This window comes from Choloepus didactylus, chromosome 7, assembly GCF_015220235.1.
Source record: "Choloepus didactylus isolate mChoDid1 chromosome 7, mChoDid1.pri, whole genome shotgun sequence".
Classification (NCBI taxonomy): Eukaryota; Metazoa; Chordata; class Mammalia; order Pilosa; family Megalonychidae; genus Choloepus; species Choloepus didactylus.
This window is the reverse complement of record NC_051313.1, coordinates 135,728,840-135,748,240: the sequence shown is the minus strand read 5'-3', so window position 1 is coordinate 135,748,240 and position 19,401 is coordinate 135,728,840. Positions and strand designations below refer to the sequence as shown.

Sequence of the window (19,401 nt, the reverse complement as noted above, 5' to 3'; positions counted from 1 at the left end):
GGAGTAATAATAAACACGCTAATTTAAAATCATGTATAGGTAATGATTAAAGAACTCACCATAGGGATGGTTGGTGATATTTATAAAAGACAGCTGTGTTTATTGACTTGACTCAACAGAAAGTCATGTATTGTGATTATGACATCAGAATATTACACCATTTATTAAACAACAAAGCAAAGGCATGAAAAATGAGGGAGGGAGGGAGGAAAGTCAAACAGGTGAACTATAGCCTAAGCAGTTTCCAATAATGACTTCTTTTATTTCAGGAAAATAAATTTACATGGACTATCTTGTTGCAGGTTTAAATTACTGGGAGATCTATCTTTTCCTCCAATGTTAATTAAGCGGGCTGTATCCCTTCAAAGCTAATTAACCAGGAAACATTATTACAGATGCCAACTGTCTGCAGAGCACTCTAAATAACAGAATCGAACTTTCCTGCACAGGATGTTTTTGTTTTTTTTTTTCCCCTAAAAGGTTAATGATACAGAGATGGATATGGAGACCAAAGAAATCACAGACTTCACAGGTTAAAAGGAATTATAAAATTCTCCTAGGCCAGAACTACACCTATTAGGTGAGTCATTTCCTCAACTTCCCCCTATAAGTTCCCACTCTATATGGGCTTCTCTCTGGAGATGGAGATCCGTTTTTCCTGAAGGTTGGGAGAATGGTCAGGGCTGGTGATGGCTGTTTTTTCTGAGAGTTGTGAGGAGGGCCTCACAGGGAACGACTTACATTTGGCCGCTTGCTGCTTCCTGCCTGGATTCAGCCTGAGAGAGTTCAGTCTTGCCAACAAGAGGTTCCTGCACTGAAAAGCTGGTTTTCCCTCAATACTTGTGCTATTTTAGGTATTTCTACTTTAGATAAAGGACTTTGCTCCTTGTGGTGGATTTTCTGGTCAGAAAGTATTTTTTTTTTCCATTTTCTTATTCATTTAACAAATTTTTGAGTTCCTATTGTGTTTCATTATAAGAACAGAGACCCAAAGAGCTTAGGTTATATATTCAGTCACTACTTTGTGACTTAGTGACAGAATCTCCTTCTCTTGACTCAAAGTCCAGCGTGTTTTACAGTACTTGGGGTGTGTTTTCACTGAGTGCTTATTTTTCCTTGTTAATATACTTCTCTGTCAGGAGTAGGAAAAAAAGATTGACAGTACCAGAATGACAGCTGTGCAGGGGACAGAAGGGAACAAGTGCATGGGGACATTTTTAACATACAAGGCTCAATACTGGACACTCTACATGCAGCCACTCGTTTATTTTTCACAACCATCCTGTTTACAGATAAGGAAATGAAGGCTTAGAGAGGTTAAATATTTTGCCCACATACACTCAGCTGTTAGATGTTAGAGCCAGGTTTTGAGCCCACTTCTTTCTGACTCCAAAGCCGTTAAATTATACTGTCTCTCACGCTTTAAGCAGAATAAAGCGGATGTCTAAATGCCCACTCCACTCCAATTAGCTCTACGCACATTTTTCAAGTACTCGAAGAGCCTTTATGTTGACCCTTGATCCTGAGTGTAATTGGCCAGGAGATACTGATAGACGCATGTAATAAAGTTTCTTATTCAAGTAACTCAGAACATCTGCATGCATTGCTACCTAGCCGGAAAGATAACTGAAGGGAATTACTTGCCCAGAGGCGTTGGCTTGTTTCCAGAATGAAGGAGAGGGAAGAGATTACTAGAGTTGTCTGGTCTCTGACCTCCTGGGAAAGCTCTGATGGTTTTGAAATTTATGCCATGAAAATTGAATTTAATTTTTCCCTTGAGTGCTTCCATTCATTGATCTATACACTGAGGAGGCCACATACAGTTCAAATTCTTCTTCCATATGACATGGCTTCAAATGATTTGTGGTTACCTTTCAAGTTTTCCTGGGGTTTGAGGTGGAAGGTGGCATAGAAGAGGTGAGGCCAGAAGAGCTTCTGGTTAAACGTGGCATGTCAGTCACACGCCCACGACTTCTCTCCCTCTCTAAAACCCACATATGGGGCAGTAAATGAATAAATAAAGGTATTAGATCACTAGGAAAAAAAAAGAAGAAGACAACATTGGACTACAGAGTATGGGGAAGAAGGCAAGCATATAGAAAAGTGGTAACAAATCGCAGGGCAGGGAAGTTTACACCCCAGGAGTCAGGAGGGTGTATTTCTGATAAAATGTGAAGAGAACCTCTGGGGACTCCCAGTTCTGCGGAAAGCTGGAGAGAGGCCCAGGGATGCAAACAAGGAGCTGGATTAAGAGTCTGGGAACACACTTGTTGATCCCCAGTTCTCCACTCCCACCCAGGGCAGCCAGAAGACATTCTGCCCCTCTGTAAGTACTCAGAAGTTTATTCTCCAGAGAAATTGACCCAGTGAGGCCTCAAATGTGGTACAATGAATAAGTGTACAGAAACAAGTGGACACTTTCTAATTGAATGTGGGTGGGGACCCATGTCCCCTCCCCATCCCACACTATGCCTGGAGCACCACAGCTTCCTACCCTCCCCCCATCCTCATGCCATCAGGAGTCTTCCTTGGTAGGAAAACGGTGAGTTTAGACCATTTAAATGTATTGTGACTATGAATGTATTTTATTTTGTTTTTAGCTTCTTATTCTGTTCATTCTCATTACTGTTTTTTTTTTTTTTCTATGCTGCCTCTCCCATCCTTTCTTGCTTTTTAAAAGATTCCTTGTTTTTTAATCCTTGCCTTTTCCCCCCTTCTACTGGTTTGGAAGCCATAACATTATATTTTCTTTTCTTTTCTTCTTCTTTGTCTTTTTTTTGTGTGTGTGATTGCCTTTAAATTTTAACATGAATAGTCTAAAATTGATCAGTACCTCCATCCTCTTCCAGAGCAATACAATACAAGCCTTTTAAAGAAGGCTTTCAACTCCAATCACTCCTTCTCTTACTATTGACCATATTTTAGTTCCACTTAATTTTAATAGTCCCACACTAATTTATTTTGTTGATACTTGTTTAAATTTACCCACATTGACCATTTTCTTTGTTTACCACTCTTTCGTGCCTCTCACTTCATCCTTCAGGGTTTAATTTCCTTCTTCTTGAAGTACTTCCTTAAATAGTTCTTTTAGTGTATTCATTTATAGGTAGTAGGATGGTTTGAAGTTGTTATGTACCCCAGAAAAGGCCATGTTATTTTGATCCATTCCTGCAGGTGTGGGCCTGTTGTGGGTAGATCCTGTTGATAAGGTTATTTCAATTGAGATGTGACCTGCCTCATTCAGGGTGGGTGTGCTAGTTTGTAAATTTATGTCCCCCAGAAAAAGCCATATTCTTTAATGCATTCTTGTGGGGGCAGAAGTATTAGTGTGGATTGGGTTGGAGCACACTGGCTCAGTGTCCATGGAGATGTGCCCCACCCAACTGTAGGTGATAACTCTGATTGGATAATTTCCATTCAGTGTGGTCCTTGTTTAGTTTACTGGAGCACTATATAAGCTCAGACAGAAGGAGCTCACCGCTAGTTGGAGCTGAGACAGATATTTTGAAGACGGCCGTTGGAAGCTGATGTAGACATTTTGGAACACAACCTGGGAACAAGCAGACAACAGCCATGTGTCTTCCCAGCTAACAGAGGTTTTCTGGATGCCAATGGCCTTTCTCAAAGGTACCCTTTGCTGATGGACACTTTATGGCCTTAAGACTGTAACTGTGTAACCAAATAAACCCCATTTTATAAAAGCCAATCCATTTCTGGTGTTTTGCATTCCAGCAGCATTAGCAAACTAGAACAGTGGGTCTCATTTCTCTTGCAGGAGTCCTTTGTAAGAGCACAAAACACATACAGAAAATAAGAGATGAATTTAAGAGAAGTTCATAGAGAATAGCCCCTGAGAAGCTAAGAGAGGACACACAGAAGCTAAGAGAGAAAGCCACTGGAACCTGAAGCTGAAAGCAATTAAACCTGGGAGAGAAGGACCAGCAGACACTGGCCGTGTGCCTTCCCATGTGACAGAGGTGTTCTGGATGCCGGCAGCCTGTCTTCAGAAAAGGTATTGTCCTGTTGATGTCCTAATTGGGATATTTTCATGGACTTAGAACTGTAAATTTGTAAGCTAACAAATCCCCATTGTTAAAAGCCAGTCCATTTCTGGTATATTGCATTTTGGCAGGCTTACCAAACCAAAACAGGTAGTTAATTCTTTCAGGCTTTGCCTAAAATGTTATTTTTCCATCACTCATGAATTATTGACTAACTGGAACTGAAGTAGAGTTGACAGTTATTTTCTTTCAGAATTTTAAATTTATTCCATTGTCTTCTGACTTCTATTGGTGTGTTTGAGAAGGCTGCTGTCAATCTAACTCATTCTTAGCTAATATCTGTTCTCTCTGAATGGTTTTAAGATATTTTATTTATATTTGGTGTTCTACAGTTTCATATAATATGTCTAGCTGTAGATTTTAAAAATTTCTCTGATTAGGGACTTACTGTTCTTCCTGAATCAGAGGACTCACACCTTTCGTTAATTCTGGAAACTCTTCAGCAATTTTACGTTCTCCCTTTGCCACTCCTCCATTCATATGTGCTCCTTTTCCTTTGACACTCATATTACACATACATTTGACCCCATTCTATATTTCATGTCTCTTAACCTCTCTTGCATATTTTCCATCTCTATCTCTCTGTGCAATATCTTGGGTAATTTCTTTAAATCTCTTCCATACCTGTCTCTCTCCCTCCCTCAGAATCTTTTCTGCTGTTAATGCATCCATTGAGGTTTGTGTGTGTGTGTGTGTGTGTGTGTGTGTGTGTGTGTGTGTGATATCAAATTTAATCATTGCATCTCTTCAGCCTCCAAAACACTCTATATCCTTTTAATGGGCATGTCAAGAACCACCATCCCAGAAATGCCCTTGAGAACTCAAGGAACCACAACAAATGGCTGTTTTTCAAAGGTCCCAAGTTCTGTCACTGCAAAAGTTGAAAACACTCCCCTCAATGCTCTGGAGTTTCTCTAAATGAGTGCTGTGAATCCTTGTGGTTGAATGGCTCTTTGTTTTCTGTGAGAGTGCCAGGAATTCTTCCTTTACTCTATTCAGCACACCTTCCCCTCTCCCTGAATATCCCAGGCCTGGGTTGGAGGAAGTGTGGTACAATAAAAAGACTTAATTCTTTTGCTGAGTTTGAGTCCTGGCTCTGCACTTAGTCAACTGTGAAGCCTTTTGAAATTCGCACTTCTGCTTTAGGCCTCAGCTTTCTTATTTGGAATCTGGAGGTTTTTATATCTGTCTGTGCCTTGGTGTTTGGCACAAGGAGATTTTCTGGGTGGAGATGAGATTGTGAGATTAAAGTTCTTGGTCATTCATTCAGTAAACATGTATTGAGCATCTCCTCATTCCAGGAGTTGTTTTGGTATTGGAGGTATAGAAACATGGTCTCTGCCTTCAGGACTTGGCATCTCTGAGGTGCAGCACCCCACCACTGGCTAAAGAGCCACTGTCCAAGCAGCTGACCCTGCCAGGGCAGCCACGGAGGTTGCTGCTGCCGAATGATGTCCCACCACATCTGGGCCAGGTACTGGGGCTGCCCACACTGCCTGCCTGATGCTGCCTGTTCCAGTTTGCTATTGCTGCCATTATGCAAAACACCAGAAATGGATTGGTTTTTATAAAGGGGGTTTACTTGGTTACAAAGTTAAAGTCTGAAGGCCATGAAAATGTCCAGATGAAGTCGTCAACACAAGTATACCTTCACCGAAGGAAGGGTGATGGCGTCCAGAACACCTCCATCAGCTGGGAAGGCACGTGGCTAGCATCTGCTGGTCCTTTGCTCCCAGACTGCATTTCAAAATGGCTTTCTCCAAAATGTCTCTGGGCTTCTCTTAGTTTCTCTCAGCTCTCTGGTTGGTTCTCCTAGGGTGCTTCTCTCCAAGCATCTGGGAATCCTCTCTTAGCTTCTCTGGGGCAAACTCTGGGCTTCATCTCTTAGCTTAGTGTTTCCGAACATCTCTCTGTCTGCATCTCCAAGCATCAGGGTCTGTGTTGGCTCTTTGCTTTTCCTGGGGGCCAACTCTGGATTACGTATTTTAGCTTCTCTCCAAAATGTCTCTCTCAGCTTCACCAAGCTCCTTCTCTCTGTGAACTCTCTTAAAGGACTCCAAGTGATCTAATTAAGACCTACCCTGAATGAGTGGGGTCACATCTGCATGGAAATCCAAAGGGCCCACCCCACAAGACTGAATTAAAACATCATGGCTCTCTCTACCAAAAGTAGAAAAGCAAAATGAAACAAAATAAAGTTTCAGTGGCTGAGAGATTTCAAATGGAATCAAGAGGTCACTCTGCATTTAACAACAGAATGGTATATGGGAAAAACTACATATTGCATATTGTAGACTATATTTAATAGGAATACCTTACCAGTACCACACTAATACTATGGATAAATAATTAAGGGCTGATAAGAGTTTTGGGGTGTTTTGGGTTATGGTAATTGTTTAAAATTTGAGAGTGATGATGATTGTACAACTAAGTGAAGATAATGTGAGACACTGATTGTTTATCTTGGACAGAATATATGTTATGTGAAATTAGGAACCCCCTACTTAATAAGTCAAGCCCTCAATCTTGAGGCTTGCCCTAATGAAACTTATGACTGTAAAGGGGAGGCTAAGCCTACCCATAATTATGCCTAGGAGAACTTCCAGAGAACCTCTTTTGTTGTTCAGATGTGGCCTTTCTCTACCCCGACGAACTCGGCAAATAATTCATTACCCTCCCCCCTACGTGGGACATGATTCCCAGGGGAGTGAATCTCCCTGGTGACATGGGACATAACTCCCAGGTATGAGCCTGGTCCTGGCATTGAGGAACTGAGAATGCCTTTTTGACCAAAAGGGGAAAAGAAAGGTAAAAAAATAAGGTTTCAGTGGCTAAGAGATTTCAAATAGAGTCAAGAGGCGATCCTAGAAGTTACTCCTATGCAAGCTCCAGCTAGAATCCAAATGCCTGCAGTATGCCAAGCCTTAACCAACAGTAGTCCCCAAAATACTAAAGAATACCTAGGTCCCTATCTCAGACTTATAAAAGTTTAGCTCACAGTTTACTTTTCAGAAACTTAAAGCCTCCATAGTGTTTCTATGCCAGATGAGTCCCAAAACTCAGAGGCAACAGCCTCTCCAAGAACATCAACCAGGTGCATCCCCCTTCCCCATAATGTCAACACCACTTTTCAATATGAACAAGCTAGGTTGGTCACTGCCCAGATATCACTGAAGATTCAGACAGTGATCAAATGAGAGAGAGGGGTAGCAACTGACAAGACAGGATTTAATAAAGGATTACGAGTACTGAATCTTAAGATAAATAAGTGTGTGTGTGTGTGTGTGTGTGTGTGTGTGTGTGTGTCTGTGTTTAGTTTCTAGGGTACTAGAATAGCTAGAAGGAAATAACATGGTGGAACATAACATATATAATGCTTTGAAATTTGCTTTATAGCTACTGGTTAAATTATACTTTGAAGTTATCACGTTTCTGTGTGTATATTTCACAATAAGGAAATAACTGAAATGGTGGAAATGTAACCTATAACATTCTTTGAAATCTGCTCTCAAACTACCTGTTAAATCGTACAATGAAAGTTGTCACTTTTCAGTATATATGGTATATTTCATGATAAAAAATGTAAAAAAAAAATTGCAATCTCTTGAGAGAACATCAGAATACTAAACGAGCAGGAAGAGGGAAAGATGATGGAGATCAGGGAGAGCTTTGCTGAGGAGGTGACTTTGAGCTGGCCTTTGAAAAATGAGGAAAATCTTGGCTTAGAAAGGAGAAGAGCATTCAGACTGAAGAGAGTGAGTCTTGGCGGCCTAAAAAGGTGGTGTGGAGTCAGATCAAGGAGGCTTCGCTTGAGTCTAAAGAAAGGGCTGGACTTTGGCGTAACCCAGGCTTTAGGCCTGGTGCTGCCATTCACAAACTATCCAACCTTGAGCCATTTTCTCAAATCTCTTTTTTCCATTTCTTCACTCCCAATATGGAGATGAACATGTTTATCTTACAGAGTGTTCTGAGGATTAAGTGGGATAATGCATGTGAAGGACATGCTACAGAGCTGGCATTTAGTTGTCCTTGAGCAGACGAGCTAACCCTGTTGGCCATGGGAAGGTGAGGAGAAGTGGGAGGACAGAGGCAGGGAGATCAGTTTTGAGGCTATGATGAGAAAGTTGGTTACTGGTAAAGACAAATATAAGAATACATTTACACTGTACCTTGTTTGTTTTTATTGCAAATTAAAAAGAAGCAGGAGGAGGAAGAAGAGGAGAAGGAGATGAACAGGTGAACTGAAACAAAGATTTTTTTTCTCCTCCCATATTCCTCATATCAGCTAATGATGTTATCTACTCAGTCCCGTAAGCTAGTATTCACCCCATGCATTCTAATAGTCATGTTTAAATGTATCTCAGTATGTCACATTCATTCTTCCTTCTACTGAGTCAGTTCAAAAACCCCTTCTCTTCATCAGGCGAACTCCTACTTACACTTTTAGTCTCAGCTCAAACTGTTTCCTTAGGGAAGCCTTTGATAAAGCCGCAGACTAGATTTAGTCCCTTCTCTTCTTCACTGTCATAGCACACTATACTTCCCTTTATTACCACTTAGAAGTGCGACAATTAAATGATTTGATTGTATAATTACTGTTTTTCTGGTTTTCCTCTTTCTCAACTGCTGGTTCTGTAGGCCCATGCCCCAGCACATAGTAGGCAGGACATAGAAGTTATTTATTAAATGAAGGAGTTGGAGGGTATCAGACAAAGAACATGCCCTGGGAGACCTAAGGCTTTATTCCTAACAGGAATCTAGGATAATGAACCAGCTTTACATATTGTTGATTTTAAATAATATTTTCTAAGTGCTCTGTTTAATTAAAAAATATTTAAACTCATATTTTTAATATTTTTAACCAGAATAAATTTATTTCTTCAATCTTTTTTCTTTTTTTTTTTTTTTTTAAAGTATGATCTCTATCAGGGATGTCCCAAACAACCCTAAGTCAAGAGTACTTTCTATTTCCTTAAAGGCTAGAGATCACCACATGAAGGAGATATAGTCTATATGGGCCAACTAGGAAAAAGGAGTGTGGGGATTGAATCATGTCCTCCACAAAAGACAGGTACAAGTCCCAACCCCTGGTCCCGTGGGTGTGAATCCATTTGTAAACAAGACCTCTGAAGATGTTATTAGTTAAGGTGCCCAAACTGAATTAAGATGGGCCTTAACCCAATAGGGCTGAAGTCCTCAGAAGCAAAGAAAACTGGGACACATAAAGAAAAGCCACAGGAAGCAGCCAGAAGCTAGAAATCAACGGACCCTGGAAGAGAAAGGAGAAGACACTGCCACATGCACCACCATGTGACAGAAAAGCCAAGCAACCCCAAGACTGCCAGCCAGCCAGCAGATACATACTCCAGGAGGAAGCACGCCTTCTAGCTTCTGAAACTGTGAACCAAGAAATTCCTGTTGTTAAGCCAACCCACTGTGATATTTGTTTTAGCAGCTGGAAAATAACGAAAGGAGAAACACCACTACCTGCAGTTTTCCCTACTTGCTGGAAATTGGGGTCAGTAGGAGGCAGCAGAGGACAACCAATTTTAGATTTCCAATTATCCTGTTTGTGTGTATATAAAATTTCATTTTACAAGTTTCAAGAGCCTTGAACCCCCTTTTCCCTACTTCCAAACATTTGAAAGTGTATCACATTTTAATAATAATCCTTTGTAAATATCTTTAGCAAAAAAGGGCCTACATAATATTCATAAACTCTCATTTTGTTGTCAGTTTTATTCCTAAAGCTAATCATTAATATTTTTTCCCTTAATAAATAAAGATGTTTGATTTTCCTAAGATTCATTTCATATTTTGGAGCAAAACAATCAAATGTATCCATGTGTTTGTGCCTCAAATGAAGCATATCTGAAAAGAATCAAATGAGAAAATACAACTATAAATACTAGTATAATAAAGTTTCTGATGATTTGTCTCCACCAGGAATATTGGTGCAATTTGATTGTTAGCTACAATTTACAGTCACATAATCCTAATATTTTCACTATCTTCATTAACATCTGCTGTCTCTTCCATGGAATATGGCTTTCCTTTTGGCCATGCTATTTATAAATAAAGCTATTAAGTCAAGAATTGGAGCCCTATATTCACTCATAAGTACCAGTTAGCTTTGCTTTGCCCCATGACCTCAGCTTTCTAAGTCCTACCTACCTATGGTGGTTTTAAAAACATCTCTACAAATCCTTTGATGCTCCTCTTTTCAAAAAGAGAGCCTAATTCTCCTCCCTTTGAGTAGGGGCCAGTCTTAGTGACTCACTTCTAACAAATACAGTATGGTGGAAGTGATGATGTATGACTTTTGATGCTAGGTTGTAGAACATCTGTTTGCCCTCTTGCTTCACTCACTCTGTGGAAACCAACCGCCATGTCGTCAGGACACTCAAGGAGCCATGTGGAGAGGGCTGCATGGCGAAGAAGAACCAACTTGCCAGTGAGGTGAGTGAGTCGCCGTGGAAGTGGATCCTTCCAACCCAAGTCAAGTCTTCAGACAGCTGCAGCTCTGGCTGACATCTTGACTGCAACTTCCTAAGAGACCAGAGAGAGAACCACCCAGCAAAACAGCTCCTGAGTTCTTGATCCACAGAAACTGTGTGAGATAATGCTATTTTAAGCTGCTAAGTTTAAGTAGTTTGCTAGGCAGTAATACAACTACCTTTCTCACGAATATGTACCACCATATATAAGGACCAGGAAAAAAATGTGGGTAAACTGGCATCCTCTGATATTATCATCAAGACAGCCTTGGGTACAAGCTGTACTGAGGTTAGATCTTATATATTCATTGTTGGTAAACTGCTCTCTTCTAGGCAATTGCTATGGCTAAGCATGTTAACTCTGGTTTATTTGTGGTCAGCCACACTGTAGATAAAGGTTATGCTGATTCAACAAGGTTGACTAGTCAATCACTCACACTGAGGCTCAGAAGGACAATTTGGTTCAGATGTATTTTTCTGTGACTAAAAACCTTAGGAAAAAAAAATCTAGTCTCATGCTGGGCTAGGGAAAGACAAACAACAACAAAGAAACCTGAGAACATCTCTGTAGTTTGATTTGGGCAGGATTTTAGGAGATGACAGCCTCCCAAAACCATTTACAGTTGTTGTAATTCTGAAGTTTTAAAATGTGAATAGTTCAAAGCATTTTAGGCACTGTGAAAGGGTCAACTGGTTTGTACTATTATAAAACCTGTCCAAGGTGACCTTTGGTCCCTCCAGATACTCCAGTTTCAAAACCTACATTTTTCTTTGTAAATCATTCATTGTTCTATTAATCAGCCTCTCACTGTTTCAAGAATAGGGTCCCATAAGGACTCAGGAATTCCTTTCTCAGTGACAATCTGGTGCTGAGAAAACCTACAATAAGCTCCAAGATGGTGGTGGTTGCCAACTGGGCTCCGATTACAGTGATTGAGGCACCAAAAGCATCTTCTTTAGCTACAGTCTTTTAAGTATGAGAACTGCATGCAGTGATGCAGGCACCCAGTGAGCCTTGCAGAGGGCAAAAACAGCTTGTTTTTCCAACAACACACAGAGGTGGGTCTGTGTTCTAGAACATCTGAAAGATGAAGGCTCAGGGCTTTCATTTCAACTGAAATCAATGCACTGTATCCAGGAAACAATGACTAAGTGGCACTCAAATCTACAAATCATCCCCTCCCATCCCCTCCAGGAATCAGAGACAAATGATAGGCAGATTAAATTGAGACTCTGGGATTTTGTTTTCATTCCCCTCAGCTCCATTTCATAATGTATTAAAGGCCAGATCTCTCCTTCAGCACTCCTGCAGTGTCTTCTACATTCCTGGTTCCCCACCAGCAAGAGGCTGTAGCTGTCTGGTGGAATGCAGAGTGCCTTTCTCCCAGGTTAGGAGAAAACCTTGGACAAACCATTATATATTAAAGATGAGCTTTTTGTTTTGTTTGTTTTTTAATTTGTAACTTAGGCTCAACATGAAAGGAAAAAACGACGTGTGCTAGTGTGACTGTAGTTAAGTTCAAGGCTGAATACAAAAAGCCATCTATATGATTGTTACCAATAGCATACTTTTCTCTTTTTTAGCTCTTGGTCCAGAAAAGGAGAGCAAGAAACCTTATTCAATTACATCTTCTTTATACCCTTTTTAATTGCAGAATATTATTTGAGCAGAGAGCTTTACTTTTTTAAAGCTTAAATCATGTAATTGAGGGTCTTTTCCAACAGAGTTCTAAAACATAAATATTGTAATTTTAAAAATAATTATTGGTTAGAGCAGTATAATTTATAGAAGATAATTTCTTACCCTTACCTAACCCTAAGAATATTTTTGTAAACAGCTATTCATCCTGGTTCCATAGAAACACAAGACCATATTTTTTGTTATGATCAAATGTGTGTACAAATAACTATAAACAAATGTGGTGGCACTGGTAAATATTATAGTTTGGAAATTAACTTAAACACGTCTTTATTTAACTATCCAATAAAATATGTCCTAAAGCCAGTTTGTCCTCTCACAATCATAATAACTGACAACGATGTTGATGACCCAAATACCATTCATAACTCATACTAGTAAGGGGAATGATAATTTGTTCATTCTGTCTTGAACTGAATTTTTAGATATTATTTATTTAAATATTAAAGACCCTCCCCCCCAATTCTGTAAAATTCATTTTTTTTTTTGTCCTTCTCAACTTTTTCCTGGAAGTCTACATAAGATACTCTCCTGTCCAGAATAGTCTAGATCTAATTCTTGATGGCTTTGGGAAAGCTATCATGAACAATTGAGATTTTCCTGGAAAAAAATTCTATAATACCACTTTTAGATATTTCCACATTAAGCTGATCTTTTGCCACCATTTCATGGGTTGAAGGGCAATACTAACCTGCTCTGAAGATTTGTTTAAGCATCATGAACACATACAATACCCCATGTCCCATCTGTTCCAGATGCTCCACTGGATATTGGTCAGCCTGGACTTGCGAGCACGTAACAAGTCCTTCTGCTGTCAGAATGTGCCAAGTCTTCCGGATGTCCACTCTCAATGATGCATCGAGGAACACCAAGAGAATGATTAGAACTGTGGAAGGAATCCTGGCTTTGTCACCAATCACTAAGCTCTCTGCGCTTTAGTTTTCCATTAATCAAACAATAATAATATCATCTTTGCTGTGCAGATTAAGTAAGATAATAAATATCAAATGTTTGGAAGCGTGCCTAGCCCACAGTAACCCTCAATAAATGGTAGCTGTTATTGTTTAAGTACACAGGCCATACAAACATACCAAGATGGTAAATTAGACCTAAAACTAGTGGCTGAGTTATGAAAGACAAACAATTGAAGTTGTCAAATCTGAATTAAACAGTTTATATTCTAAAACACGCAAAAAAAAAAAAAAATCTGTACCAATTAAATACAACAAAATGGAAAAGGATATAAATTACAATCTTTTTTTAAAAACAGACAATAGTAAAATACTACAGTCAGCTCACTATACACAAAAATCATGAACAGCAGCTTTTCATTAAAATCTCCAATATTTTACTTATTTACTGATTCTAAGAACGTACAGAAAAAAGGTACAGCAGGCTGTACACATTCTCTCTCTTGATCTAATAACACATTTACAGCTGTACATCCAAACCAATTGTACAGGCATCTACAGAATAGACACATAAAGTACTTTTGTAAGTTTTCCACACACATAATCCTTCAACATTTCCATGAGTGGGAGAATTTTACGAATGAAGTCAGGGACAGCAGGGTCATCTGTATTTGATCATCTCCTGTAACCACGGTGAAATGAGCACCCATGAACTTCATAGCTCAATCCATCTCTTCAGCATTACTCAGAATTTAGTAAAATAACAACAGCAGAGCCACACCACAACAAAACCCACCAACCCAAAACAAAATACAAAAAAAACAAACCAACCCCCTCCACTGCCCCAACCCTTGGTAGGTCCTTGTATTTTCTTACAGTAATACTGCTCTCTGCATTCCACCTGCCCGGCTGGGCTGGACCAAGGCAGAGCCCAGCCACTGCCAACAGTTGTAAGACAATGTCAAGTTAGCAGGTGGCGGGCCAGGTGAAGATCAAAGGACAGAGCTGTGACATTTTTCAGTGTGCTTAAGGAAACAGAGAACAGAGAACGCCTGTGGCTTGGTAGCCAAGGGAAATATGGCACCAAACTTGCAGTCAAACCTATGTGTACAGCAAAAACGTTCAGTCTGCTGTAAGTTCTTTGGTTATAAAGAACAGCTTTCTGTAACCTTTTCTGCAAAGAAGGATTTGCACCCTCATTATGCAATATATTTTTTCATTCACTCACGTTTAAGAAATTGCCCAAGTTCCTCTGTAACCAAGTCCAGTACCTTAAGATTTTCTACAAATCACCTTTATCTGCATTTTAGTGTGCAGCCTTGTCTGTCTCCAGACAAACTATAGATAAACATTTCATATACATAATATATATTATTTATAAAAAAAATTAGAGTATTAACTCCAGATTCTACAGTAAGAACTGATTAAAATTGTACAAGAATAAAGTCTGTTGTTTGAATCTGTGGAGCTTTCTACACAGTGGGGTGTGTAGTGAGTGCAAACAAAAATACTGCCATTTCATTAATCCAGGAGTTCAGTTTTCTTGCTTTCTGGAAAAAGCAGAGGCTGCTGATTCGACCCGAGTGACAACATGCCACTTCTCCAGCTCAGGAAGCACGTTTCTTGCTTCTTGGAGTGGGAGCTGGTGTGAGGTCAGGCAGGGCTGCAGCATGTTTTAAAGATGGGGGCTGGTGCTTTCTCAAGGCCACCAGGAAGAACAAGATGCAACCCCATGGCCTGAAGTGGAAGTGCTTGCAGCCTTTCACCTGGCAGTCAGGCTCCCCTGGAATGCAGAGGCTCAGTGAGTTCAGGCGAGTTCAAGTTCTCCTCCAGCCTCCCAACCACCAGGGCCCAAACACAGCCCCCACGTAAGAGGGTCCTCTTTTCCTGAAGGGACCCAGGAGATTGGTTTTATTATGGAATCCAGTTCCAGACATAATGTAAGGGAGAAACCTAGCCTCGAGGTGAAACTTCTAGGGAAGGTAATGACAGCAACATCCAAAGTTGTTAACATAACAAAACCTATCTCTGGGCCCATGCTGGATCATACCTGAGTTGGAACAAAAGTTAAACTTTAGTACTTAAAAAGTTCTTGGATAAAACTTAACACTGTCAAACCAAGTTATAAAAATGATATAACAAATATACTAAAGCAAATTTTTTTTTTTAAAAAAAGTCTCTATAAGTCTGATGCAACAAGTATTTTTGTAAATTACATTTTAAACCAAGATCTGGCGGGGACATGCTACTGTGGAACCTAGGAAAAGCTCAACAGACACTTCTCTTATTTGACAGGCTCTAAATAATCTAGGCAATGAGACAAGAGGGGTGGCCTTGCTTCACATGGGGAGGCCCTACCTCCCATTACTCGGGAAAACCTTAGCTATCTTGCTTCAGCCCTGAAGCAAAAATCGTGGGGGTAGAGGGCAAACTGCAGGGAATTTGAATTTTTAAGAGGCACTCCCGCACACCCCACAGTAAGTCTAATGCACCTTTAGGTTTCAGAAGCACTGGTCTAGGGTGAAGAACAAAGAGGAATTGACCTTGAGGAGATGGAAAATTTTGGTAATGGATGGCGGTGACGGTAACATAACATTGTGAATATAATTAAAAGTAGTTCAAATGGGAAATGTTATGTTGTATATACTGCATATATGTTGTATATACTACAACAAAAATTATAGAAAGGGGGGGTGGTGAGGCCTTGACCTTGGGCCTCTTAGAAAAATGGCTGAAAAGCTGATGCTAGGCCAGCTCTGCAGACTCTGCTTCAAGATCAGTGCACCCCCATACCCATCCGTTAGTTACTGAATTTAGTAAGCTGGCATTGAAACATTACAACCAATTTTTAAAATTTTACAATGTAATATGTGTTATTTTTCTGAAGTAAACCAAAGATAAATTTCTTATTGTTCTTGCTGTTTACTATAACAACCTTTGAAGGAAAATAGAATCTTTTATAATTTTGTAATAGATGAAAAACCAACCTGATTGTAAATCCCTTTTTTTTTTCCTTAAACCATGTACCAACTTTTTTTGGTTCCAATCGTGTAGCATAAGTTAAATATAAACTGCATTCTATTAACTGATAAGAGTGTATTTTTGCAAGCATAGTTACATTGAAATAAACTTTTAAAAAGAAAAAAAAAAAACAAAAAAGATCAGTGCAATGGAAGTTGAAGACTTTTAAACAAAATGAATATTTAGTTTGCAAAAAGAGTGATGAGTGACTTTATTTTATTCTTATTTTGGTAGGGAAAGATTGTTGTTTAGGTTTGGCAGTTTTTAAATGAGTATGCTATATAAACGACCACACTCTGAAATTCTAAAGGCTAGTACGGAAAGAAGGGGGAAAGCTTTGGAGGGTGGGGGTGGAGGGGATGATAATCTCCTGAGCAAAACAAAAGGCAATGGCTGTCCTTACAAAGCTGCAGACTGGAGTGTGGAAACCAACAAAATGAACAGGAATGGGAAGAAACAGAACTCAGCAGCAGAGTATTGAGAAGCAAAAATCTCTTATTTATATAATTCACTATTTTTGTTAGGTGTACTAGCAAAAATCCCTTTTGTTTTAATATGAAAATTAAAGACTCAAAACTTATAAACTTTTGGGTAACTTCGAAAACCCAAATTTAAATTGCTCAGAAAATGCCTCTTCCTCCCACATGCACTTTTCCACCTGTGAACACCAAATTACTGTGTTATTTTAACATCTCTGGAAATGGAATTTGTCCTACAACAGTTGACAGCATTGTTTAATTGGCAGCGTTTTTTCTTTCTTAATGATACAATCAAAGGAATCATAGACTTGATGAAATAAGTTGGATGCTACCAGGTTGGAGTAGCCAGTCACTGAACATCTCAGAGAATGATATGAGACTGACTGATCCTTACCCATCTGAATGCTTAATTCAACACCAACGCACATGCCAGTTTAAAAAAATCCACTAGTCCAATGTATTTCATGGTTCTACTCTGACAGCAAGTCCGCTGGACAGGATGTGAGCTAGCTCCCCAATGGGCCCATCTTCGGTGTCAAAAACATCAGAGTAAATCTGTCCTCCTAACTCACGGTGGTGAAGGGCCTCTGGGGGGTGCTGCACAATTCCACTGACAGCACAGAATCTAAAGAGCTGCCTCTAGGGTTTATTACCTGGTCTTTCTCTGATGCTGAGTGCAGCTGGCAAGGGTCCGGGGGCCCGTCTGAGACACTCTGACTGTCAGTTTTACGTGATAGGTTTCTCCTCCTTGAATGCTCTCCAGCAGAAGAATCTGTCAAACCATCAAAATCTTTCTCTTCTGACACACCCATGAACTCTGTGAAAGAATGGTCCTCAAGGATGTTTGTGGTGTGTTCTATGGTCACTTCCCTGGGGGGGAATTCCCTGGCCGCTTGGCCATTTTTGCTGGGGCAGGCATCTAGTTCTGAACGTGAGCCCGTCTGACACAGTACTCTAGAATTTTTCTCAGGGATGCTTTGGGATGATGGGCTCCCTTTGGCTAAGGCACTGTTTTCCTTGAGTGGCACCATGATGACGTTATCCTTTACCAAGCCTCTTTCTGGTTCTGTCAACTCTGTGTTTGAGGACGGTCTCAAATCATGCACAGGTGAAGGTCCAGAATGCTCTCTGGTGTCTGCATCCTTCATCTGAATGGCCAGCTGATCCGAGCTGTCACTGGAAGGGACTGCCATGTCCGACAGGGTGGCGTTGGAGGCACTGTGGGAGAAGTAGCCACTGGTAATACTGCTGGTGGTAGGGCTCCGGGAGACTTCTTTCTCCAAGACCCGTGAGTTTGTCAAATCTACTTTAGAGGAAAACCACTCCCTGTTCTCCAAGCTGGCATTGTAAACACTGAAGTCTGCAAACTCCACAGGTACATACGGCTGTGAACCTATTAGCTTCCTGTTAATAGCTTCCAGCTCATTTTCCTCATCCTCTGAGTCCTACAGAAATGAAGTAAAAGTCTCATTAGCTCCTTATAGCAATTGTGTTGTGGAGATTAGTTCCCCCACCCAGTGGTTTTTTTTTTTTAATTTTACATTTTTATTGTGAAATACAACATATATACAGAAAAGTGATAACTTTCAAAGTACAATTTAACAAGCAGTTAGAAAGCAAATTTCTAAGAATGTTCTGGGTTACAGTTCCACAATTTCACTTACTTCCTTATTGTGAAATATATATACATAAAGGTGGTAACTTTCAAAGTACAATTTAACAGGTAGCTATAGAGCAAATTTTAAAGTGTTACGGGTTACAGTTCCAGCATGTCAGTTATTTCCTTCTAGCTGTTCTAATACCCTAGAGACTAAAAAAAAAAATTTATATGAAGATTCAGTATTTGTAATCCTTCGTTAAATCCTATTTGTCTGTTGCTACCCCTCCCTCTCATTTGATCACTGTAAGATGAGTTTTAAATACTGCTCAAGGCATTCGCATTCACATTCTTGTGTTTACTCAAATCTTGTCACCTATTGTGGTAAACAGAGGTATATTCCTGAGACCTGAGAGCAGAAACTCATTATTATCTAATATGAATATTTATTTTGTCTGTGTTCCCTCAATACTAATTAGAAAACTTTCCTTCTGCTGGTTTAAGAGAAGGGATGTAACTGAAAGTGCAGTGGACTTCTAATTAGTTACTCCTGATTAGTCTTCAACTGTGACATTTCCCCTTTCTAATTAAATGGACAGAGGGACAGCCAGAGGCAGAGAAGAGTCACTCCTTCATTTGTTCTTTTCATACGCTTCACATGGAGAAGCAAAGTGCAGTAATTACCTGCACTGTAATTTGTGAAAGTTTTCTAAGCTATTTTATGGGGAAAAGGGCAGCAAAAGGGTAAGGAGCACAATTTCAATAACTATTCTTAGATACTAAGATACTAAAATTCTAGTAACTAATCTGATAATTACAGTCTTCTAGGTTTTTGAGAAGCATGGATCAAGTGTCTAGCTAGGAGGTGAGGAAGGCAGATACGATGTGTAAATGAAAATCTCTTTGCTCTTCAAATAGCTTTAGAACCCAGTTTATAAAGATAAGTTAATATGCAAATTCAGGTGTCATCAACTCCCCAATCTCTCTCCAGATGAACGATTCTTTTATGTTCGTGGAAAAGATTCAACATGGGTATTTTATGTTCAAATAAAAATAAAAATAAAAATATTACTACCTGGTCATTTCTAACAACCTCATAAATGCCTGATGTCATTGCAGATATTCCTTTTCTTTTT

At 39.7% G+C, this 19,401-nt stretch overlaps 1 protein-coding gene across 6 annotated transcripts in view; it reads right to left on the bottom strand.

The window, feature by feature from the left end:
• Positions 1-13,449: 13,449 nt before the first annotated feature.
• KIF13A (kinesin family member 13A) overlaps positions 13,450-19,401 on the bottom strand; it is a 208,647-nt gene continuing 202,695 nt past the window's right edge. For 5 of the 6 annotated variants that reach the window (XM_037842482.1, XM_037842487.1, XM_037842483.1 and 2 more), the window contains one exon: positions 16,384-18,113. In XM_037842482.1, coding sequence (XP_037698410.1) covers positions 17,232-18,113 — 882 coding nt within the window. In that variant the 3' untranslated portion in view covers positions 16,384-17,231. Of the gene's footprint in view, positions 14,952-16,383; positions 18,114-19,401 lie in introns of those variants that run through there. The other variant, XM_037842486.1, reaches the window with a different exon arrangement.